The following is a 24,974-nucleotide window of genomic DNA, read 5'->3' on the forward strand; positions in this document are numbered from 1 at the left end:
ATGCATTCCAAATGATTTCAATTCTTTCTGTCAGATACTATCAACTGCAACCCTCACCAGAACCTAATGAACTCATTATACTCCACACAGAACAGGACAGAGACCAAAATGACTGTGCATCTAACAAACAGCAAATAATCTCACAGCACAAACTGTGAAGCTTCTAGATATTGTCAGTGATTTTGCCATAATATGCAAGCAAGCAGAACCAAGCGAGGAAACAACTTTGACAATATTCCTTGCTCAACAGCTGTAATACTAAAATCAATTTCTGGTCTTTATAACTTAAAAACTCAATAGCTGAGGAGGGAGAAATAGGAAAATATGGGGTTCAACTTGCAGACAGCATGTCAACAGTAGCAGTAAGAAGCCTGTAGGTACAGCTTTCAAACCAGACAGAAATAGTACATTAGTGAAAGAAGAAAAATTAACTCTAAAATTAAAACCAAAAGTTTTTTACCTGTATTCAGCTCCCCATCCTTTAACAAAACTCATTCTTATGGTACACATTCTAGTAAGCTGATAAACTGCTTCAAAACCCTGATTCACAGATTGAGCCAGAAGAGCAGCAAATTCTTGGTTATTAAAGATTTTTAGGTTGCATCCTATAAAGAAAAAAAGTCCAAAGAGTACAATCAATCAATGAATACTTGTGTTTGCTACACAGAAACCCAAAACTATGAAGAAACTATGAAAGGGAAAGCAAATGTCCAGTGAATACATTCACTGAATATTTTTACACAAGACCTTTGGTAAGATACTAACCTGGTGGAATTTTGCACACAGTTGCAGGATGCCAGCCATATCTTTGATTACAGTTGGGGCTCTGAACAAAAATCGCGCTATCGCTTAAGCACTCAGCAAAAACTTCTCCACCAATGTAATAGAGACGTACTCCCCTTCCTGTACCAAAATTTAAAAAAAACCCTCTAGTTATGATATGACCCAAGAAGATTAACAAACAAGAGAGTATTTTGTTTCAGAGAAGGCCATGGGTTTTCTTTATAACAGAAACAGAAATCAATTATCTACAGGACAATACTGCTGGGCTGACAGCTGGAGCAGGAGCAGGAGCAGAACACAATTAACTTGCATTTTTCCTCCCACGAACTCAAAATATTTGAAGGAGAAGTAGAATAATTTTTGGTCAAGAATGAGATAGAATTTTCTAGCCATGTAATGGCTTGTAACCAAATCAAAATTAGAAAGCAGTGTTAATTACCAAATAACTTTTTACTTTAAGAAATACCAGAATCAAAATTAAAATATTAGGTTCAGCAGAGTTAAAACTTGTGCTAGTATTAAAGTGTTGTATATGAAGCAGCACAGGCCACTATGGCAAAAAAGGAAAACACAGCATACCACTTCAACACTCTCTGCTTACATGCACCCATACTATTTCACAACTCACTGCATACTCCTTTTTCTGTACTACTTGAACAAAACCAACAGGACTTAATTTAGCTCTATTACAAAAAAAAAACCCCATAAGAAATATTATTGTTCACTTCTAAATTGTGGTTTTGTTCTCTCTCTCTGAGTGGAAAAAAAACTTGTATGGATTATTTCTAGCAGAAGATAAGTAATGTACAATTCAGTTTTCAAAGAAAGCTATTTATAATTAACAGGTTCTTTAAAGGCCATAGTTTCTATTCCCTCTTTTCTTTAAAACAATTTTTCAAACAAAATATGAATTGCTCTATTTAAAAAAGTGAGAGTTCCTTACATTTTTGCTTTTCCTCATCACTGATCATTTTGATTAGTTGGCACAGGTGTAGCCTGGGCTTCTGCACATCTAAATTTTTATTAGACAAGCATTTGGATTTGGCATAGAGGCAATCAGAAGGTTCTATTAAAGAGGTTGATTTTTTTACTAAAAAACAAACCAAAAAACCTTCTAAATGTTGCTAAATAAAAGAATCCAGAAAAAAAGGACAGTTTATTGAAGAACCTAAAGCCAAGGCACTGCATTGTAGAAAACAATATTCTTTACTAACCATTACAAAGAAAATCTTAATCATGTCAAAACAGCATGTTTCTCAACTGCAGCTTTTCCCATTTCAGAAAATCATTCAAGTACTACCAATGTTCATTCTGAATTTTATAAATTAGAATAAACTAAGCAACATGCTAATATTTTGCAATTAAAGCTTAAATTTCAATTATAAGCAACTCTGAATATAAATGCTACCTAGGGCAGAGCAGTCCATTGAAGAGCCTGAAAGCCAAAAACCTGCCCCTTGAGATACTTTGGTGCATCACCTTTTTCCAGAAGGCAGAGGACAGCAACATGAGCAAAAGAAATCCCCTACAGCTGAGTGGCTTCCTCCTTTGCTGCTTGTATCCTGACAGTTGTGTGACTGCTACTGCCATCAGCTTAGTGACTACTGATCAAGGAAAGGGAGCTCCTTTCAGCACTAGCCATCACTACATCTCAATTGCAACAGGCTGTGGTAACAGAAGCAGCTATATTTCTCCTCAATTTCAGAAGCAGCAACCTCTCTATCTTTCCACTTCCATCCTTAGCAAGAGAGAGCAAGCTCTTCTTGGCAAACCCCAAGAGAGTTCTATGGCTGGCTGCACAAGGGTGAAAGGAACCCAAAACATAGATCTGCCCATCCTACCTGGATCATGCCGGATAATTTAATGTCTAAAATGAAATGAAAGATCAGAGATCTTTACCTATGTGTCGCCTTGTCATTTCCACTGTAGCATTTCTGTTTACATTGGAAAGCAAACCTAGACAAAATCGTTCTGAATTTGATGGATCTGTAAAGCCATCTACAGTCAGGGAAGGCTGTGATGCATGGAAAGTTTCTCCCACTCTCTGATTCAGTTCATAATATGCTATTGAACACCAAAACGCAGGCTCCGAGTATGTAACTGGTTGCAAGTCTATAAAAAAAATTTAAAAACAAGCTTAATACAGAATTCGAGGCTGAAAAGAAATCTATCTGCCCTGCTATTTGTCTCTTCCAGAAACAACAGCCATAGTCTCCTCAAATTATATTTTACTTGGTGTCATTTTTACCTACTCCAGTAAACAGAATGGAATTTAGACTTTCACACAAAGGAAGAAGGAGGGGAAGAGGAGGTGATCTAATCTGACCACAGCTCATTTAGTTCAGTACTTGCATTTTACTTGGCAAAAGGATTAAGCTAATGCTGCTGTGAGTGCCAGATATTGAGACATTTCTGTTGCTTTTCTATAACTTGCAAACATGTTGGCAATGTTAAAGAAAAGATTAAACTATCAAACACTGAACCACACAAAGGAAAAAATATTAATATGAAAATGATGTTTCCTTATATTACACTAGATCTTATACCATCTGTTTATCTAAAAGCAGTTCTAAGCTCCTTTTACTCTCCCCTATGAGATCTCATTATCTTCCCTGGGCATCTTCAGCTTTTCCTGAGCTGCTTCCCCTTTTTATCTACTGTCATTACTTAGCGTTCTGAACAGCATTTTTCTGTCATCATTCCTTGAACAAACCCAGGGGAATCTGATCTTCCTGAGGCATTTATACAAATACACAGCAATGGCACCTGATCAAAGCAGGTGGCCAACTAATGTAGAAGCAATGATTGTGCTGTGGTTACAGGTGAAACAGTACACTAGAAGAGTAGCAGAAAATATATACAAGGGAGTCAGCAAGTCTGGGCAGCACTATGGACTGGCTAACGTCCTTTAAACTATTTATTTTATAAATGCTAGTCCTGCACACACAACCATATTATTCTTTCTCTTTTCTAGGAACTCAACAGTTACAGAAATAGAGTAGTAGTTAAGAAGTTATTTACCCAGCCCTATTATGTTTATCCTCAGGAAGCCAATCCAATAGTCTCTTCCTAATACAGTTCTTAATTTTTTTTAAGTACGTTTTCAGTTTCAATGTAATATATACATAAGGAAGAGTAATCACACAGAGAAACAATTACAAGTATTTCCAGCTTACCCAGGCTATGACTAACTGGAGAAAGACTACTAGGAGACAGCTCTGCTGGAGATCCTGTTGAAGCAATATAGATTGTTTCAGAGCAAATGACTCCTTATTTCAGATAAATAAGAATAACCATTATCTAGATATAGTTTTACATTGAAATTCTTCGGAATAAGAAACCTCAGAAATACTAACACCATTTTTCCAGCACATCACACACTTATTGTGAATTAAGACTGCATTTAATTTTCTAGACTCATGGGACCCTACCCCTCCTCATAAACTTAATTAACATCTTAGTGTTGTATTTGGCAGAGCTTTCACTTCATGCACGCTCTGTGAACATAACTTTATTTATGTGTTTGTCACAGAATCATAGAATGGTTTGGATTGGAAGGGACCTTCAAGATCACCTAGTTCTAACACCCCTGCCATGAGCAGGGACACCTTCCACTAGACCAGGTTACTTAAAGCTCCATCCAACCTGGCCTTGAACCCTTCCAGGGATGGGGCAGACACAGCTTCTCTGGACAACCTGTGCCAGTGCCTCACCACCTTCACAGGAAAGAATTTCTTCCCAATATTTAATTTAACCCTGTCAGTCTGAAGCCATTCCCCCTTGTCTTATCACTCCATGCCCCTGTCCAAAGTCCCTCTCCAGCTCCTTTGTAGCCCCTTTAGGTACTGGAAGGTGCTCTAAGGTCTCCCTGGATCCTTCTCTTCTCCAGGCTGGACAACCCCAACTCTCTCAGCCTGTCTTCATAAGAGAGGTGCTTCAGCCCAGTGAGAAGGTAGTGGCTTCTTCCCAAATTCAGAGGGAAAACAGCTAAGAAAAAGTGGACGAGACAAGCAAGATATTTCCTCTATTCTCAAAGGAGAGGGTTTATCTCTAGAAGAATAAGATGGATTTCCTCATTTGAGATTATTCTTTCCTGGAAGGAGGAAGGAAAAATTTAGAAAAACATGAACTCTCCACACAATTTGTGCACTTGTAGACAAAATACAAAGAGGTTTTGCGCAGAATCATTCCTACAATGATAGCTGATATCAGGCTTTTTAAATTAAGGTAGCCATTATCACATAGTGGGAAAATATTGCAGTTCTTTCAGAAACTGGTGCAGTTGATTCCAAATAACTGAAAAAGATTGCTAACATTAGCTAATCAAATACACTCAAGTCTGCCAGCAGATAGCAGGATGTTCTTATCCAACACATTAACTGTTCTTTGACCAAGTCTAAAGCCAACCACATTATCTAGAAACTCGTTCATACAAAGGCACGGATGCTTAATATTTCTACTACTCTTTCCATAGAGCCTTCCATACAAGAATTGATTTGAAACATGGCAGAAGTGATAAGGTACCAGAGGTAAGAGACAGAGTCTCAAAATTCAGAGTCTGTAACTTGTTTAGGCCAACAGACACATTGCTTCAATGAACCTGTTTCCAGAAGGTAAAGTTGGGGATGGTTAAAAAAATTCAGCTATTAAAATCTGATGAAGACTTAATTAGACCTGTATGCTTTTGTTACAAAACAAATATAATGTACTTAATATGGCACAGAATGTTTTAAAAGCATTCCCCTAACAAAATATTAATTTGTTCACTAAAGACTGAAAGTGATATTTTAAACAGAAAACACCAGGTTGTACAGAGGAAAACTGCCATAATCTTTTAGGCTGAATTCATTCTGCTATGCAGAGGGATTACAGCTAGTGATCCCAAGTTTTGAAAGTAGTTACCTGTATCCATGCTTTGATTCAGCTGCTGGTCACTTGTTTCTCCATCTTCACTGATATATCCTGGAGGTGGTGTTTCTGTCAAAAAAAAACCCAACAAAACACCTAATGGTTCAATGACTAGGGAAATTTGTAAGATTTAGCATTTGGGGTTTTTGTTCTCAAGTCTTCATGAGCTCCATTCAATACTGAAATACTTTATTAGAATGTCATTTTGCCATCCCTTTCTCCTTCCAGTAGGTCATCAAACACATTACCTGCCTTAATTGTCTATGCAAAATGTATCATCTCTTGTATGCCAGTCAGCTGTTCAAATATGTTATATAATTAACAGATAATCCTTGTCTTTTCCATTTAAGACAAGATACTTTCACTAGAATAAATAACAGTTTTGCAATTGTGATCAAAAGCTTTCATATTTAGTAAAATTACAAATGAAAAAAACCCCACATCTGCTGACTTGCACAAAAAAACCCAAACATATGAGCTGTCTTAATGTACTATAACCATCAGATCAAATACCCTCCCATACCTTATAGATTTGAAGGTTACTTTTCAGTTCAATTCCCAAATCCATTTTTCTTCATTACCTAAAAGTTGATTTCACTCAATAATAACTATATTATTTAACTAGTTACACTGCACAAGCTCTATTATCATTATTACTTCCAAGCTATATTAAAACAATCATCTATTCTTTTAACTAGTTTTATTTAAAGATGGAGTTTCACTAACCAAAGCAAACTCAGTAACAAGTTTGAAGTATTCTGATACTAGAAACTTTGCCTAATTCAACAGAAATATCTTCAAAACCCAGAAGAGTATGCACGTTCCTTTTCTCTATTTAAAAGGTACTTTGTAATCCAGATAAGTTAACCAACTGCCTTTCAAGAAATAATTTTCTTTGAACTGGGAAAATGTCTTTCCCTATATGGAGTTGGACTTTGATGATCCTTGTGGGTCCCTTTCAACTCAGGATATTCTATGATTCTATATATTAAAGGCAAAACCTGGATTGCTTTAGTGGAAGTGTTTGAAGCTAACTATGTCTACAATTGCCTCAGAATTGTCTCTGAGACATCTGAGGGATTTAATACATTTAATTACATCATTATCAAACAGCAGAAATTTAAATCTTTTTGCCTAAGAATTAAAATCAAATTATATCAAATATCATGTCTGAAATTTACAGCAATATAGTAAGGTCAGAAGGAAGTCAGCGAGAGGAAACTAGATTAAGTCAGTTAATTAAAAAATTAATGAAAAGAATTATATCTTTGGTTCACTCTGTAAAACTAGTGAGCTAAATATAGATGTGACAAAATTCAAATGAGAATTTAAAAGGATGATTAAGGGAAATCGTCACTATCAAGAATTATGATAACAAAAATCATACTAATTTTGAACATTTTTATTGAATTCATTGTGATAAAGTGGACTCCACCCTTCTCCAAATCATTTATTATAGTTAAGCCCACAGCCATGGTTAAAGGTCAATAACCATTTCCAATCCAACCCATGCCTACTGTTTCCAGTTGCTAATCTAGTCTTTGGCACAGATTATTTTCCATAACTAATCTCTGTCTGAATAGAGATTTCCTCCACGTAGTAGTATTAATGGAACATACAGCCCCAACAGCCATCCTGCACCTTCCCGACTGCCATTTTCCCAGCTGTAAGTGAAACCAACCTCTCTGTAGACCATATACTGAGACAGTATTGTGGTGCAAAGCTACCACAGTCTTAGTCTGGTCTACTGCTAAAGAAAATAGTTCTCTGAAGCAGGCTGTCAAGACACACAAGACTTATCAGAACCTAGCCAAGTGTTCAAGATTAAGTCAGCAAGGTCAAATAAAGTAAGATGACATGAATACAACAGGTGGGTGTCAGTGACAAAGATAGGGAGGCAAGGTGTGGTTAGCTGCATAAAAATTTGAAAACCATGTAAATACCCACAATCACCTTGAACATACTTCCTGCAAATAACTACCTAGCTGTTTTAGCTCATTTGCATAGCACTGAATTTGCAAATGGTAGCTTTCCAGTAAGTTGTTAGCAAATGGTATCAAAAGCCCTCAGACTGAGTCAAAAAAGGCATACATCAGTTAGGAAAGCAGCACCAATTTCTATCCCCTTAAATTGCTCTTTAAAGATCTGCTGTCCCTAGGCGGAAACAAACGTGCCCCAGATTAAACAGACGAGAACAAATTTATTGCATTTTTAATGTCATTTCAATTCTTAGATACATTTAAAGAAAACACAAGCAACAACCTGTTTAAGACACATAGATACAATTTCTACATTGCACATATTTGAGTTTCAAGTAATTTTATTCTTCAAGAGAGTCCAGATCTGAATTTTCAACTTGTTCATAACATAGCTGCATTACATATTTATGAGAAAACTTCATCTTTACTTGGTTTTACACTCCAGGCAACTTCCTGAAGGGATAGGAAACAGAAAGTTGGGGCAGGAAACAAAGTTCACTGATTTTATGTTTCAGTAATAATACCAGCTTTCGGGTGCACTGTAGCAGGTTAGTCTTGGGGTGGGGTGTCTAGGTTGCAATATGTAACCAAAAATGTGTATTTTATTTTCCATCTGTTGAAACCGGTTGGGGAGGTGTTTTTCTTTATCTCTTGTATAACCCATCCCTCATAACTCTGAGGGGGAGGGGGCAGGTGTCTTCTGTTAATGGGCCAGCTGTTAAAACCAGGTGGGGCAGTGTTCCTTATCTCTTCCATGGCCCATCCTCCCTCGGGGGATATCTTCTGTTAATGGGCCATTAAGGCTCAACGCATGACTGATAAAATTACATCATCCCATTGTGAGATGCTGCATCCAGTGGGAGGAGCTAACTGTTCCTACCCAGATAAAAACTGAGAGTCAGAAACACCAAGGCAGCCTGTTTTTCCACTGGATTTCCCAGAGGAAGACTAGTCCCTTCTTGCCACCACTGGACCCTTCTACAGGATCATCTCTACTCCAACAGAACCACATCTGTTACTCCAGGAGGACTTATTTGGACTGTGCCAAACACCCTGACCAACAGGATGTCAGGTCGTATTCTGACTCTGTCAGTGTTTCTAGGATATTTTTCTTGTTTGCTTGTTTTGTTTTATTTTCTGTACTACTACATTTGTATTTTTAATATTCCTAGTAAAAAACTGTTATTCCTATTCCCATATCTTTGCCTGAAAGCCTCTTAATTTCAAAATTATAGTGATTCAGAGGGAGGGGGTTTACATTCTCCATTCCAAGGGAAGCTTCCAGCTTTCCCTGGTAGACACCTGTTTTTCCAAACTAAGACATGGGGAAGGGGCAAAGAAGGGGAAGAAGGAATTCTTTGATTTCAATATTGTTAGGTTGTTCTTTCATACTAAAAAGAGAAAACTGTGCACACAATAGTAACAAATACACAAAGTGGACCTTGATCAATTGTGGATTACAGATCAAAACACTAAGTCACTGATTTGCAACTTAAAGTTTTCTCCACAAACTACATGTGGTGAGACTGAGTAGTAGACTGCTGCTCAATCTCCAACACACAGCATTTGGCAACCCTTATATGCTTGTAAAACAGATTGAAAGCATAAGATAAAGGTCTATTTTTCACTCATTAGCATTCTGAATCTTAAATAAGCTACTGAAAACAAGTAAGCAATATAGTTTCACACAGGATCATGTTCTGCAAACAGCAATATTCAAGTATTTCCATTGGAACTAATACACAAAATCAACTCGATCTAACTTATTGGCACATCTTGCAATTAATTTGATCACTTAGGAGCATAAAATTACCATCTTTCTTTCAGCGGCACAATGTTAAATGTACTGTTTACAGTGAAAGTTAAGAAAATACCTGGTATGTAATTGCTCTGTGGTTCAATTCCAGCTGGAAAGTTAGTGTTTTCAGGAATGGAATGGGTATAGTCATCGAGAGGTGGCAGTTCTGTTAGAATCTCAGTGTGCCGTGGCACTAGTACAGGAGGCAAGACTGGAAAAGCAAAATTCAAAGCATTAGTAAGACCCTCAAAATGCACGCTTCTGTGAGCTAAAAGGAAAAAAAAATATATCTAAACCATCTAACAATTTTTTCAGATGTTTTGAAATTTTCTGAATCTCAGTACTGCTAGTATTATGATTGTACTGCTAGTGGTAGAAACAGATCCCTGAAGTGCCTCTTGAGTAAGGCTATTCCACATTAGCAAAGGTGAATCATCTCTGTTCTCCTTTTAAGTCTGGGTTGTATTTAGCCATCTGGAAACTACTAGCGGTCCTGGAAATGTTTATCAGGGGTAAAGGTATCTCCCCATTCATAAAGATTTTTCAGTAACTTTACTATTAAAAACTATCAGGGGTGGTTTTCTCAAAAGCTGTATCTCTAAGAATTTTGAACTTTTGGCAAGAGAAAGCATTAAGCATTATCTTTCTCTTTTTTGCTTATAACATTATACTGATCAAGTATGTACAGATACTATACAAAGTCAGAAGTAGTCTTCCTACCTGGTGTCTCCACCCTCTGGTAGTGGTAAGGGTTTACACATACTTCATCCTTTTTAAGATTAAAAGCATATTCACAGTTTTCAATTGCTTTAAGTTCATGGTGACTGTGAAGATCTGGCCAGCGCCACAAACGACAGTAAATAACATGCGGCAATCCTTTACGATGAGATACCTGTAGACGGCCATCGAGAGATCTGGAGGGGAAAGATGTTAAAAAGTTTTTACAGATTGCATGCTCTTAGTCACTTAAGCAAGAGTGTACACACATGGGATGGGTAGTTTATTCATTCTCAGAATTCAGTGGATTGATACTGCTAGTGACATTTATACTCTTGTTGAAAGGCTTCAAATGTGATAAAAATTATCATATCAGTAGTCTCTTAACTTATATTTGAGTTGCTCAAATCATTGCCAGTAAATTTAGAATTCATTAAAAGCCACTTTACCTCCAACCAAGTATTTAGGATGATTGCTTCATATATTTTTTTTAAATGCAGAAGAGAGTTGTTAAAAAAAATAAAATCACACACTTAATGGTCCCTTCCATTACTAAGCCTCAAAGCTTTGCTATGGCATAGATGCTTTATGGCTTTAAGTTTAAGAATTCCCACAGGACTGCAAATAAGCCTATAAGCAGTCAGCCGCCCAAGTGATCCACATGGCAGTTTAACTGTAATACAAAAAGTATGAATGCACATCTTTTAAGGATTGTACAATTTATCTTCTTGACTTCGTCTGCCTTACTACGAGCTGAAATCATTTTGCTAGTTTTAAGACAGACTGCATATGCTTAGACAATGCAGATGTTTATGATTGTTATGGGATGGGAGACAAACCTCAATACACAAATCAAGTAATGTGACATGAAAAAATAAAAACCCTGTTTAGAATTTGCCTGCCATTAACTACTGAAGAATTTACAAACAATTTTTTAGTAGCTCATATCTGAACCAATTAGCAAGATTTAACTGAAAGCTTGTGACAAAGTAGTTTAAATACTTTGTAAGATTAGGCGTAAAGAATCAAGCTTCCCAACTTTGTTAATATAAATACCAAATCATATTAGAGCTTGCATTTAACAAGTCTTCCTATTCTTTCAATAGCACTGTCATGAAAAATCAATATTGCAGTATTAGAGTTTCATTGGTCAAAACATCAGCTGATAACACTTGGATTTCTACACTGGCAAGCAAATATCTTAAAATGCTGTATCATGAGAGGCCTAGGCAGCATTTTAGTCTATTTTACAGCTAAAGTATCCCGTTACAGACCCTCCAAAGCCAATCCCTCCCACAAGATTTCTATGATGCAAGAGGGCAGAATATTCACCTGGTTTGTTCAGAGAAGCTGTAAAGGCCTGTTGTATCCCACTGATCTATCGTGTTTGGTGTACTCAGTCCCCAAATTTCAGAACAAGTGCTGTGCATAATAAATTGAAAACAAAAACAAAAAATTGATATGAATATGGAATATGGTTATTCAAAACACTATGGTGTCAAACATGGAAAAACATACAGAATACTTCCTTTCACATAGAAGATAGAGCATTGTTAGACTTGCATTTAGACTGACATCGCATGCTATATTTTCTATATGAAGGAGGCTATCAAAATGGAACAAGTGATTCAAAGTAAATGACAAATGTTTTTAAAAGTTGAACAAGTTCTCTGCTTTTAAGTAGTCAGTACAGTTGTAACATTACTCAAAACAGGAAAAACTTCTTCAGCCTAGCTCTTAAAAAAATCAGTTTTAAAGGGTAGTTTTGGGTTTGTTTCTTGAGGGTTTTTTGTTTGTTTTTAAACATAAGCTTCCCTAAGACTTCAAACAAATGCCATGTATATCTGAAACCGAACATCACAATCTAACTTTCAGGTACCACCACTTAAGCATTAGTCTCATTCTCCATGCGCATATTAATTTGCTGCTTTCCCCAGAAGAGGAAAATTCAGACTTTAAAGAAAAGCACATTGTAGCTAATACTTCTCACTATTTTCAGTACTCTTCTTGATTAAAGAACTAAATATTCTTTTCCACAGTATACAAAACACAGAATGTTTAACATGGCTTTACAGTATAGCATTTTAGGATTCAACTACAGGAAAAGAAACTTTTAATTGCTAAATCAAGGAGGAGGAAAAGAGACAACTAATTTTTTACCAAACGGGTTTAAGGACAAGACCACAACAGTAAAGAAAAAGGAGCCTTCAGTCATAGGCACAAACTAAAAGTAGCATCAGATTTAAACAAAGCAAGAAAACAGCATGGCTTTGTAAACAGAAAGCAGACTCAGAAGCATAAATCCAGCTCAGCTCTATCACAGACTTGCTCTGTGACCACTAAAAATGGACAGGTTTTTATGTAACATACAACTAGACTTCGCACCTCAGAAATTATGAGAATTTGGTTCACAAGCAACTTACACCTCTACTTCCTAATTACAGAGCCTGAAGTTTGACTGTGTGCTACAATCCCTTTAAAATTAATAGCCTCTGAAAAGTTGCAACACAAAGAAAAGAATCTAAGTTCACCAAACTCCTGGTGTTAAATATAGGTGATGCAATTTAAACTACTAAACTTAGCTGATACAGTCATAAGTTTGGATTGAGTGCTTAATGGAAGAGAAGTGAAGTAGGTATTTTTATTTCTCCTCCCTACACAGGGAAAATTCATTAGTGTTATAAAACAAGAAGACATAAATATAAGTGTAGGCTACTGATGAAGGGGATGAATGGTTTTTGTCCCCTTCTTGCCTGTCCCAAATACCTCATTTTTAGTGCCATTCCAAGGAGGCTGAAATGTTCATGCAATTGAGCAGCAACCCAAATCTTATACACTGGCTATCTGACCACAGAACATACATGGCAGAAAATTTAACTTTTGAGAGTTACTTTTCATCTAGATCACTTCTATTCACTGTAGAGCTAGCTACATGAGCACTACAAATGAAGAATAAGACTATAATTGTGGACAGCAGCCTGCATTTATCACAGATAAAATTGTTACATAAAATATGGCCTTTGACATTTTACTGAATACAGACACAAGTAAAATCTTGTAGTAGAGAACATTTGTCTAGTAGAGAGCAGCACTGTCAGACAAGAAGGTCCATTCTCTGATTTAGATCCAGCTCTTCAAAAGAGCCAACACTCCTGAACAAGTTACATCTATCTCAGAGATAGCAGCATCACTGATCTTTAGAAAGTGGGCAGAGAGGGATTCTGAGCATCACTATATCAGCAGAGCATACAGACTCTCTTTTTCACGTTCCTAAGTTGTCTCTAGGATGGTAGACTGCCAGAAGCTGTGTAATGATTGAAATAGTTGCCCGGAAGACACACATAGGGAGTCGGTGGGATGACAGGTGTTGTGACAGAATTATAAAAGAAAGGCCTCATAAAATCAGGCCTGCTCTATTAAATTAATAGCTAGACTATAATTGTGGAGTCCTTAAAGCTGATTGAAATGACCCCCAGGTTTTGGCCATGGAAGAACACGCTGTAATTCTACCCCTGCCTCTTCTCCCTAATACCCAAATTCTCCTGGTTTCTTCTTTCCTTGTTAATCCATTGACTGTGGGACCCCGGTGACCAGACCTGTCTTCCCTATAGGACACTGACCTTACCTGCCCTCAGTTCCGCCCCTGTGCCACAAGGTCATTGGATGCTGTAAATCATATTTAAGCCTGAGCAAGGCACATGATCCCCCTCTTTTGCACTGGATTCCCTTCAGCACCTGGAATAAACCTTGCTGGAACTTGATCTTATGCAAAGGGCCTTCTTGCCTCTCTTTTGCTGAGCTAGCCTTGTGGCATGTGTGGATGTGAGAGCTCGATTGCTTGCCTAAGTTGCTCCAAACAGCCTTTCCACTAGAGAGGTTGATTGGGGCCAAGGCAGAGGCTTCACTCCTAAAAGACACACTGCTACAAATGGCACTCCAAGTGGTTGCTTGAACCTGAGGGCTCCTTGTCAGCTCTTTCAGAAGTGTCTCCAGAAACCTCCAGACTGGATTTTCAAGTCACATTCAAGTTCCACTTCCCTGAGAGAAAAACTCCGATTTTTTGGAGAGCTCCTCTGGGGTTTGACCAACAACCCTCCGGTTTTATGAGGATTGGTGAATTCGGCAAAAACTCCCAGAGATTTTTTTCTTTTGTCCCACTCCAGGGGGTAAGTATTCTAGTGGTGGTCACCTTTTATATATATTTTTTTCCTTTCTTGTTTTAAATCTCTTGGAGGGAGAGGGCTCAATGGGGGGCAAATTTTCCATCGAGCAGAAGTCTATTCCCATGTATATAATGCCCTTGTTAGTAATAATGTTAGTTTCTCTAAGGGGGATTTAAAGGTTCTTTTTTCGCTGGATTTTCAAATCTTTTCCAGATGTTACATCTCATTCTGTCCTGTTGTCATGGGTTAGTACAGTTTGGTTTTTTAGTTATAGAGGAATGTAGAATAATTCTCCAGGTCAGGACCTGGGAATTGCTTTAGAAGAGACAGGGACTTATCAGAGAGTTAGTTGGAATATTGGTATCTGTTCTAACCACTGAAATTGTTAACTGCAACTTTGGAAAGTACCATATAAAACCCCGTGAATTTCCTGAGGGTGGTCCTTTTTCTTCTTTCCTTTGGCCAGAGAGAGACAGGTAACATCGAGCTGGGCCTGCTGCTCCTCCCTTTTGGGGGGGAGCTGGCCTGAGGCCTGGCCAGATTCCATCGGCTCCCGGGTGAAGGGGGGGAAGGAGAAGTTGCTGTTTTGTAACAGCTACTTTCTTCAGACTTCCCTGGAGCAGGGAGAGATCTCTGCTGGGCCCTTGATAAGAGCTATGGGCACCATTTAGGCTGAAGCCACCCCAATTTACACCAAGGGGTGGGCTGAGAAGGCATTTATGATCCTGCCTGGTTTTTTGTGATTCCGGACTGCCCAGGTGCTCTGATCCCTGATGTTTCTGTGAGTTCTTCTCTCACCAGCGCGACCTTGAACATCTAACACCACAAGCTACAGAGAGAGAGAGACAAAGACTCTGAGAAGATTTAACTCTTTCTTAGCAACATGAAGCTTCCAGAGCTCAGCCCTTCTCTGAGAGAGTAAGAAAGGACAGAGTGAACATAAAGAACAACAGCATGAAGACAGTAGAGCAAGAGTGAAAAAACTATTAGGACAGAGAGTTGAAGAGTTGGTTGTTCTATTCTTACTTGAGCCATGGAAATGAACTCTATATTTAGATCATTCTTTTAAATCATAGAAAAGATATGCATTTGGGGAGATGATTGTTTTAATTTGTGTGTGGATTTGAGCAAAGGTGTTTGTGATGAACTAAGTAATATCCTATAAGATGCTTGAACAGAGATAAAGATGAGAAGCCCCCTGTGCCAGTGAAGAAGTGAGAAGATATCTCTGTACCTTGAGGTGAAGAATCCTTTGCTTTGGAGTTATTCATCTTTAAAAGGTGACACCCCAGTATGCAAAAGTCTAAGACCCATGACCCATAAGCAGCTTGGGAAACTGCTCCTGGGAGGGTCACAAAAGCAGGTTTTCTCCGGGCAGTTGTTTTTGTGACAGTTTAAAACCCACAAGAGAACTGTTCTAAGTTGTCAGTGGGATCCATGACTCTAAGAGAGACTCTTCCCCTAAAGAATTGATGAAAGACTATTGTCAGATAGTGAAACTGACTGAAAATTACAAGTTTTGTCTCTTTATGTTGTTTTGTAAGAAAGTGAACAGTTTGTAAGGGGAGGGAAGAGTGTTTTTAAAGTTTCATTCTGTTTTAGGGGGTTTTTTTTTCCAACTTTCTTTTTTTCTATTCTTTTAGAGTATGCTAATAAAACTATTTGTTAATTTTAAAGTTGAGCCTGCTTTGTTTTTCTCCTAGTCTCTCTCCCACAGAAAGAGTAAGTACTAAGACCAAAATTTAGTAAACGTGAAACTACTACATTAATTAGTGTTTCTGCCCGGTTTAAAATTAAAACTATGACACCTGTCTATAGATTTTTAGGAAAAACTTGGGAAGACTTAATATCATCTACAAAATCAGGGAGATTTTCAGGTTGCTAAACTCTATCCTCTTTTTCACTCTAACTATGTGGTGATTGTGACTTTGGGAGAAGGTTCTAAAGAACTTATAAGCTCCGTACCCCAGTCTTCGTTCCCCCACCCCCCTGCTCCCACCTCTCTGCCCCCTTGAGACAGATCTGGAGATGGAAACCACCAAACTAAGGTGCAGATATGCTACCCGCCTTCTGCCATCTCCAGTCCTCTCTCGTCCCCTTTCCAGCCTGATAGTGGCCATATCAGCCTGGATTCTTACCAGACCCTCTTTCCGAAACCCATCTACCCTACTATCTCACTAACTTCTATGGACCAAAATGGCCGCGAGCACACGGCCCAGTCCACCAGTTTGGCATGGAAATTCTTTACCTCGAACACTCACAACAATGTCTGGGATGCTCCTCCTCCCTTCCCCTCCTCCTCCCCACCTCGGCACCCCTCCCCCGTAGCGACTCCTGCTTCTTTGTTGGGCGTTCCCCCGAAGACAGGTTCCACCCCCGTCACCGCCTCCGCGCCGAGTCTCCCCGCCCCTGCTGTCGCCTCTATCCCTGCTCTGACCCCTTCTCCCTGTCCCGCCCCCGTCTCAGGTTCCCATGTACCCAAGGTAGCCCCTCCCCCTGCGTCCACCCCCCCTCCTAGCCCTGCCCCCGTTTCGGGTTTCCCCACTCCCTCGGCTGCCCCTCCCCCTGCGTCCACTCACCCTAGCCCTGCCCCACCCTTGCCCGGGGCTCATCCCCCTACCCCTACAGCCCCCCCCCCCCCCTTCGCCTGCACCCGATGCGAGTCCCATGCCAGGTCCCCCAACCCTCCCAGCCCCAGCCACCACCTTCTCCAGTGCCTCCCCGCCTGTGCCTTGCTTCTCTCCCGTGCCGGGCTTTTTTACTTTACATGCTGTTGCATCTGCACCGACTCTCGTTACCGCTGCACCCCTTCCCTACACTTATACCATTTCGGTGCCCTTCCCCCCCCCCGCCCCTCCCTTCCCCCGCCAGCCGCTTTCCCCCTGCCCACCCCGGCTCCGACATCTGCCTTCACCCCGCCTCACTCCCTCCCTGTCGGGCCGGCCCCGAACGCCGTGGCCACTCCACTCCTCTTTCCCTCAGCCCCAGGGGCGCCGAGCCCCCCGCTCCGGCGCCGGCTCCCACCGCAGAGGCTGCAAACTCCCCTGCGACCCCGGCACCCCCTGATCCCTCCGCAGCTGTGGTAGTCCTTCCCACCGCTACAGCGACGGAATTTCCCGTATCATCTCTGTATCTCCCTACAACAGCACCGAGCGTCTTTACAGCTACAGCAACTCCTGTGCTCAGCTTCAACCCCCCACAGGCTACCCCTGCCGGGGTAACCTGCTTCCCAGAGGTTTCCTCCCCACTCCCCCCCGCGGTCCCCCCACAGCCGGGTCCCCCTCCCCTCCGTCGAATGCCACCATTCCCTCCGCGTCCCTCAGTCCTGCTATTGCTCCCCCCTGCCCTACCCCTAACCCGACACCTGTCCCCCTCACCATGAATTCCTACCCTTATGGGACCCCCACCTTCCCTTCTCCAGTCACACACATTTCCCACACCCCCAGCATGGAAGCTGGGATTCAACCTATGCACACATGATATAGTTCAAACACCGAAAGCTCCAAGCACCGGAGCAAGCATTCAAAATCTTGTGCTTCCATTAGCACATTATCTTCCTCTTTGGAAGATGACAGTGATGCTTCATTCTCAGACACTGAGTCTCAGGATCACTGGGCAAAAGTTAAAAGAGAAGCAGTTCTGGATAGTAATTGGGATTTTGCTGACAAACTACAAATTCTTGCAGCTCCAGTTATATATAAAAGAGGCAGAAACCCAAAATGGAAATCCATTCCTTATGGAGAACTCAAAGAATTATGTAAAACCTCAAAAGACTATGGTAGAAAGTCACCATATTTTAAAAATCTATTACAAGTAACCTTCTCAGCTCATGTGCTTATTCTTCATGATATTAAACATGTTATGTTATGTCACTCCTTCTTTCACCTACAGAGTTCCTTCTGTGGGAATCTATTTGGAAAAAACAACTAAAAACACTATTAAATAATTACAAAAGTGAAGCTAGCAGAGCTCATTTTACAATAGAGCACCTGAGCGGAGAAGGACAATTTCTAAAACCTCAGGAGCAGGCCCAGATTCTACCCAGGGGTGTGATAGAAGACGCTAAAAATGCTGCTCAAAACGCTCTTTTCCAAACACCTGATGGTACTACCCCACAACAAAATTTTTCTGACATTCGGCAAGGGTCAGATGTAACATTTATCAGATTCATAGACAGATTAAAAGATGCTATCGACAAACAAGTTGATAGCCCACAGGCAAGAGAGGAACTGCTCAAAAGGCTTGCAGTTTCTAATGCAAATACTGAGTGAAAGAAAATCATCAGAGGTCTACCTCCAGAACCTGAACCTACCATACAGCAAATGGTAGAAGCCTGTACCCATCTTACAACCACAGAACATATGGTAGCCATGGCAGTCAGCAAAGGGGTTGCTGAAACCTTCATAGCACAAAATAAACAAAATATGAGATGCTTCAGGTGCGGTGAGATGGGCCACCTCAAAATGGAGTGCAATAAAGACTTTTTGCATAAAACCCCTTCCACTGGCTGTCACTGTCCTGCATGCTTAGACTGTAAAGAATTTCTTAAACACTGTCCCCAGTTGCAGTATCACCAGCAGGTACAACATCAAGTGCCTCAGCAGCAGCAGCAAAACTTCCACTAGAGCGCAGGATGGCATGGCGTAATGACACTAAATGCCAGGCCGTTTCGTCCCTCTTTTCCCACAATCTCAGAGCACCAAGGCACCGAGAAATCATCTACGACAACACCTACATTATGGAACAGCGCAGGCTCTCCGAGGCCTACCAACAGGTTTAGGCAGGGACAAGGAGAACACTGGCAAGCACCCTTTCAATTGACTTCGTTGATGAAGTAGAATACCAAATTCCAACTGGTAAATATGGACTTCCTGATGGCCCAAGAGACATTTTAATTATAGGAGATGCTATTAATGGACCAGACAGGTTACAAATAATCCCTGAAGTTCAGACTGTGAGACCATGGGAAGAGATCATTGTGAATGTATCGTGCATAGACCCACCCTGGAGTTTGACTGCAGGTACACCTATTGCCCAAGCCTTCCTCGTACCCAGCTGGACTGATGTCTTGCCAGAAAACCCCACAGTTTTTTGGGTAGAGATGTTAGGCGAGGACAGACCTATTATAGAGTGTGGCTTGTCTAACAAAGGTATTAAAGTTTCTCTTCCAGGGTAGCTGACACTGGCTCCAACGTTACCATTGTGGCTCACTCCAAGTGGCCACAAGGCTGGGAACTAGTGCCAGTCAATGGAGTCATCTCTGGAATTGGAGGAGCTACCACTTCCATGTGGAACAAAAGAGCAATCCTTACTGAAGGTCCTGATGGTCAAATTGCCATTGTAAGACCTTTTGTGGTAAAAGCACCTGTCATCTTATGGGGCAGAGATCTATGGTCACAATGGGGGGCCAGACTAGAAATTCCTTCATCACCACAGGATTTTTAGCTGAGGCTACTGTTGAGCACCTGACACCACCACTTATATGGAAATCTGATGATCCCATATATATAGAACAGTGGCCCTTAACAGAAGTTAAATTAAAGGCGCTTGAATCCCTAGTGGAGGAGCAATTAGCCAAAGGTCACATAGTCCCATCCACTAGCCCCTGGAACACCCCTGTCTTTGTCATTCGTAAACCAGGCAAAGACAAGTGGAGGCTTCTACAAGACCTCAGAAAGGTCAATGAGTTCCTGGAGGACATGGGATCTCTCCAACCTGTCCTGCCTTCACCTTCAGTGCTCCCAAAAGATTGGAAATTGGCAGTTATTGCTATTAAAGATTGTTTTTTTAATATTCCCCTCCATCCTAGAGATGCTCCAAGACTCACATTTTCAGTGCCATCAATTAACAGACAAGCCCCTCTAAAAAGGTACCAATGGCGAGTACTCCCCCAGGGGTTAAAATGCTCGCCTGCTATTTGCCAAATGTATGTTGGCCGTGTTCTCTCACCCATTTGAGAAAAATTCCCCCATTCCATAATCTTCCACTATATGGATGTGTCCTAGGGTGACTTCATGATGCCTGTATCCCCAATCGTCTGTTCTGTTTGTGCTGTATATTGAGTTCTGTGCCTTTAAGACTGGTTCTAGGAACAAAGGGGGAGCAAGAAGAAGCGTGAGAGTTTGTTTTGAGAGAACAGCCTGACTCCTCCACATTCTTCTCTGGGCTGGGTGTTTGGCTGAGGCTTGGAGAGACTGTAGGACAGAGATCTTTTTGCTTTTAGTTAGTTTCAGCTAGCTAGGGCAGAGAAGTTCCCTGGACTGTTTTTTTCCTTTTTTCTTGGGACTGTTTAAACCTGCTCTGGACTGAAAAAACCCAGGGGAACACAGGGGGGCCTGCAGCACCAGCGGGACTGGGACTGATAAAAGACTGAGAGAGAGATTGAGTTACAGCTACTGCAAGAACTTTCTCAATTTGCCATCTCACTCCAGAACGAGAGGTTTTATTGTTTCATATTATTCATTCTTTGTACTTGTGGGCACTTTGTTTGTTAAGTAAAATAGTTTTTTCCACTTTTCTCTGAGGAAGTTCTTTCCTGGTCCGGTTGAGGGGAGGTGCCATTTGGGTTTGCTCCCCAGAGGGACCCCATTCAGGGGTTTTCTCCCAAATTTGCCCTAAACCAGGACAGGATGATATCCTAATTTGTACTGAGACGGACTATTATCTAGAGACTGTTCTTGAAAAGACTATCCAAGCCATTGAAGGAGCAGGATTTGAAATTGCTACGGAGAAGATTCAGCGCACCTGCCTGTGGACTTTCCTTGCTTTCCGGATCGGCGAATGAACCATCACACCCCAGCAGCTCACCATTAAGGACAATCCAAGGACCCTAAGAGACCTTCAACAGCTCTGTGGCAATATAAACTGGGTGCGTAACCTGATAGGGATCACGACAGAGGACCTCGTCCCCCTCTTCAACCTCCTGAGAGGCTCTGATGACCTCGACTCCCCACAAACCATCACACCAGATGTCCAGGAAGTGATCCAGAAGGTATCAGAGGCGCTGTCCACAAAACAAGCCCACCACGTTGATCCTGCCCTGCCTTTCCAATTCATTGTTTTGGGTAAGGCACCCATGTTTCATGGACTCATTTTCCAGTGGGACTCCTCTCTGAAAGATCAGCTCTTAATCATAGAGTGGGTGTTCATATCACACAAACCAAACAAGACCATCACAACACCTCAAGAGCTTATGGCCAGAGCTCGCCTCAAGACCTTAGCAGGGTGTGAATTCACATGCACATATCTTCCAGTAACATTAAACAGTCTAGAACCTGTGCTTGAAACCAATGAACGCCTTCAGTTCGCCCTTGACAGCTACCCAGGCCAAATCTCCGTCCACCCACCAAAACACAAACTATTTAATACTTGTTTTAATTTAGTCCCAAAATCACTGAAAAGCAGGACTCCTCTAAAGGCACTAACTGTGTTTACTGATGGGTCAGGGAGATCCCACAAGTCAGTTATAACTTGGAAAAATCCTGACACTCAAGAGTGGGAATCTGATGTCCAAATTGTTCAGGGATCTCCGCAAATTGCAGAATTAGCATCTATTGTCAGAGCCTTTGAGAAGTTCAAACAACCCCTAAATTTAGTAACCGATTCAGACTACGTTGTCAGGATTGTTGAGAGGGCAGAACACTCTTTACTAAAAGAAGTGTAGAATCCAAATTTATACAGTTTGCTCTCAAAGTTAGTATACCTCCTCTCCCACCGAGAGCAACCATATCATATTATGCACGTGAGATCACACACTGACCTCCCCAGACCCATTCCAGAAGGCAACCGGAGAGCTGATATCTTAGCCATGGCAGTTCAAGCTACCCTACCAGACATCTTTAATCAAGCCAAATTAAGCCATCAGTTTTTCCATCAAAATGTACCAGCCCTTGTCTGTATATTTAAAATCACAAGAGAACAGGCAAGAGCGATCGTAGGCTCCTGCCCCAATTGCCAGGATTTTGCTTTACCCTCCATGAGGGCTGGGGTTAACCCCCGAGGTCTCGAGAGTTTACAATTATGGCAAACAGATGTCACACACTATGCACCCTTTGGAAGACAAAAATACATTCATGTATCCATAGACATATTTTCTGGGGCTATATTTGCATCAGCCCACTCAGGAGAAAAGGGAAAGGATGCCATCAGACACCTCCTCCTAGCCTTCTCCACCCTGGACATTCCACAAGCCATCAGAACAGATAATGGTCCTGCTTATAGCTCCAAAACTCTCAAGTAGTTTTTAAACCAGTGGGGAGTACAACACAACAGAGGTATACCCCACTCCCCAACAAGACAAGCAATTGTAGAGAGAGCTCACCACACTCTCAAGAGAGTCCTTGATCAGCAGCGTGGTGGTGTTGAAATGCTATCAAATGTAGAAAGATTATGCAATGTTATCAATTTTCTTAATAATTCATTTGAGGAGCCAAACACCCCCCCCCCCCCCCCCGCATTGTCAGACACTTCTCCAACTCAAGCAGAACTCAGCTCTCAGAGAAACCCCCTGTGCTGATCAAGGACCCTGAATCTAAACAAATAATTGGTCCTTTTCAATTAATAACCTGGGGCAGAGGCTATGCTTGCATATCCACAGATTCTGGCCCAAAGTGGGTCCCAGGCAGAAGTGTCAAGCCATAGACACTTCTCCTGAACCCCAGAGACAGCAAAGAGGTCAAGCTCGAGTTGCGTGGAACAGAAAAAGGAAAAGGAGTATAAGCACAGGTATTCATTGCAGAAAAAGACAGCCTTCCAGGACTTTAGGAAGTTTCAAGACTCTCTGATGAATTTCATTCACCATTTGCTTTGCACTGCTACCCCTTTTTGTTGTTAATCCTATTACTACCTCTCTTTTAGTTGTTGCACTGTCATCCCCTACAGTTTTCCATACCCTTTCTACTCTGTATAAACTGAGGGGTTAGGGTGGGAAGATATGAGAGACCGTTTAACTATAAAACTCTAAAAATTCATTTTCAGACTCACAGACCAATTCATCATCCCGAAGTGTCCTGCCATGTCTCCAACGACAGGGAATTCTCAGCTACTCCAAATAGGACTTTGGATGATCCTCACCTTTCCATCAGCTAATGCATGGATTATCCCTCAGCCCAACCAGAACATCTGGGTCATACTAGCCAAGGCGTTACAACAAGATAATCTATGCCTGTCCATGGGCAGCGTAGACAACCTGCTGTCTATGTGCCTGGTAGGAGTTCCCTTAGCAGCAAATGAATACCCATACACAGATAATAAACCCAACCCAGTAGACACTTGGGATGAGTGGACCAGGCCCCTACCGCAAGCACCGGAGGAACCCCAAGAATTGGAGCTGTTAGGGTCCTCTAAGGCCTATTACTGCATTCAATTTCAATATCAACCTCCCAATGAACTCTTGACCCACTTTGAACTTATCAGGTCTGCCCATAGGAAAGATGGAACTTCATTCAACAAAAATTATACCCCCTTAAATTGGTGCAATTACACCAGCCCTAAACTTTCCTTGTCATCACTCCATCCCAAAGTGCTGCCTCGGGGAGTGTTTCTTATCTGTGGAGACTGAGTATGGGCCGGGATCCCCTCACGCCTTCAAGGGGGCCCCTGTAGCCTTGGCCATCTTACTACCCTTACCCCAAACATAACTTTACTTCAAAATTGGAAACAAAAAGGGAAATTGGCATGCCAAAAGAGATCATATACTGAATTTGATTAAAATTGTGATAGCCAAGTTTATAATTGGAATAAAGGAAAGAGAGTCATGGTCTCACTCTTTTTACCTTTGGTGGCCACAGCTAAGGGTCTCGGTGAGCTTTCTCACCTGCAGTGTTGGCTTAGTAAGCAGGCAAACGCTACCTCCTTTACACTCAATGACCTCCTTAGTGACACTGAGATTACCAGGCACGCAACGCTGCAAAATTGGGCAGCAATTGACTATTTGATGCTTGCCCATGGACATGGCCGCCAAGACTCTGAAGGAATGTGCTGCTTCAACCTCTCCTCTCCTCAGAATCCATCCACGCTAACATCCAGAAGCTGAGAGAGCAAGTGAAGGAATTAAAGGTTGAGAACTCAGACTGGTTCAGTGAACTTTTCAGACAATGGGGATTGACAGGATGGGTTTCATCCTTTGTTAAAGGAATTTTTTGGGTTGTAATCATGGTTTTTGTCATTTTGCTCATGGCTCCCTGTTTAGTTAAGTGCCTGCAAAAATCTATTCGGAAGTCTTCTTAGTAAAAAAAAAAACACGGGAGCTGTGGAGTCCATAAGGCCGACTGAAATAACCCCCAGGTTTTGGCCTTGGAAGGACACACTGTAATTCTACCCCTGCCTCTTCTCCCTAATACCCAAATTCTCCTGGTTTCTTCTTTCCTTGTTAATCCATTGACTGTGGGACCCCGGTGACCAGACCTGTCTTCCCTATAGGACACTGACCTTACCTGCCCTCAGTTCCGCCCCTGTGCCACAAGGTCATTGGATGCTGTAAATCATATTTAAGCCTGAGCAAGGCACATGATCCCCCTCTTTTGCACTGGATTCCCTTCAGCACCTGGAATAAACCTTGCTGGAACTGGATCTTATGCAAAGGGCCTTCTTGCCTCTCTTTTGCTGAGCTAGCCTTGTGGCATGTGT

General features: G+C 41.3%; 1 protein-coding gene across 5 annotated transcripts in view; it reads right to left on the bottom strand.

The window, feature by feature from the left end:
* The window catches only part of LOC120764834 (mothers against decapentaplegic homolog 2-like), a 92,507-nt gene that overhangs the window by 19,641 nt on the left and 47,892 nt on the right, over positions 1-24,974 (bottom strand). For 2 of the 5 annotated variants that reach the window (XM_040088907.1, XM_040088908.1), the window contains 8 exons: positions 11,518-11,607; positions 10,189-10,382; positions 9,545-9,679; positions 5,686-5,760; positions 3,960-4,013; positions 2,683-2,895; positions 766-903; positions 461-605 (listed from right to left, as the gene is read on the bottom strand). In XM_040088907.1, coding sequence (XP_039944841.1) covers positions 461-605; positions 766-903; positions 2,683-2,895; positions 3,960-4,013; positions 5,686-5,760; positions 9,545-9,679; positions 10,189-10,382; positions 11,518-11,607 — 1,044 coding nt within the window. The remainder of the gene's footprint in view (positions 1-460; positions 606-765; positions 904-2,682; positions 2,896-3,959; positions 4,014-5,685; positions 5,761-9,544; positions 9,680-10,188; positions 10,383-11,517; positions 11,608-24,974) is intronic. The other 3 variants (XM_040088911.2, XM_040088909.1, XM_058423894.1) reach the window with 3 other exon arrangements.

This window comes from Hirundo rustica, chromosome W, assembly GCF_015227805.2.
Source record: "Hirundo rustica isolate bHirRus1 chromosome W, bHirRus1.pri.v3, whole genome shotgun sequence".
In the NCBI taxonomy this organism is placed as follows: domain Eukaryota; kingdom Metazoa; phylum Chordata; class Aves; order Passeriformes; family Hirundinidae; genus Hirundo; species Hirundo rustica.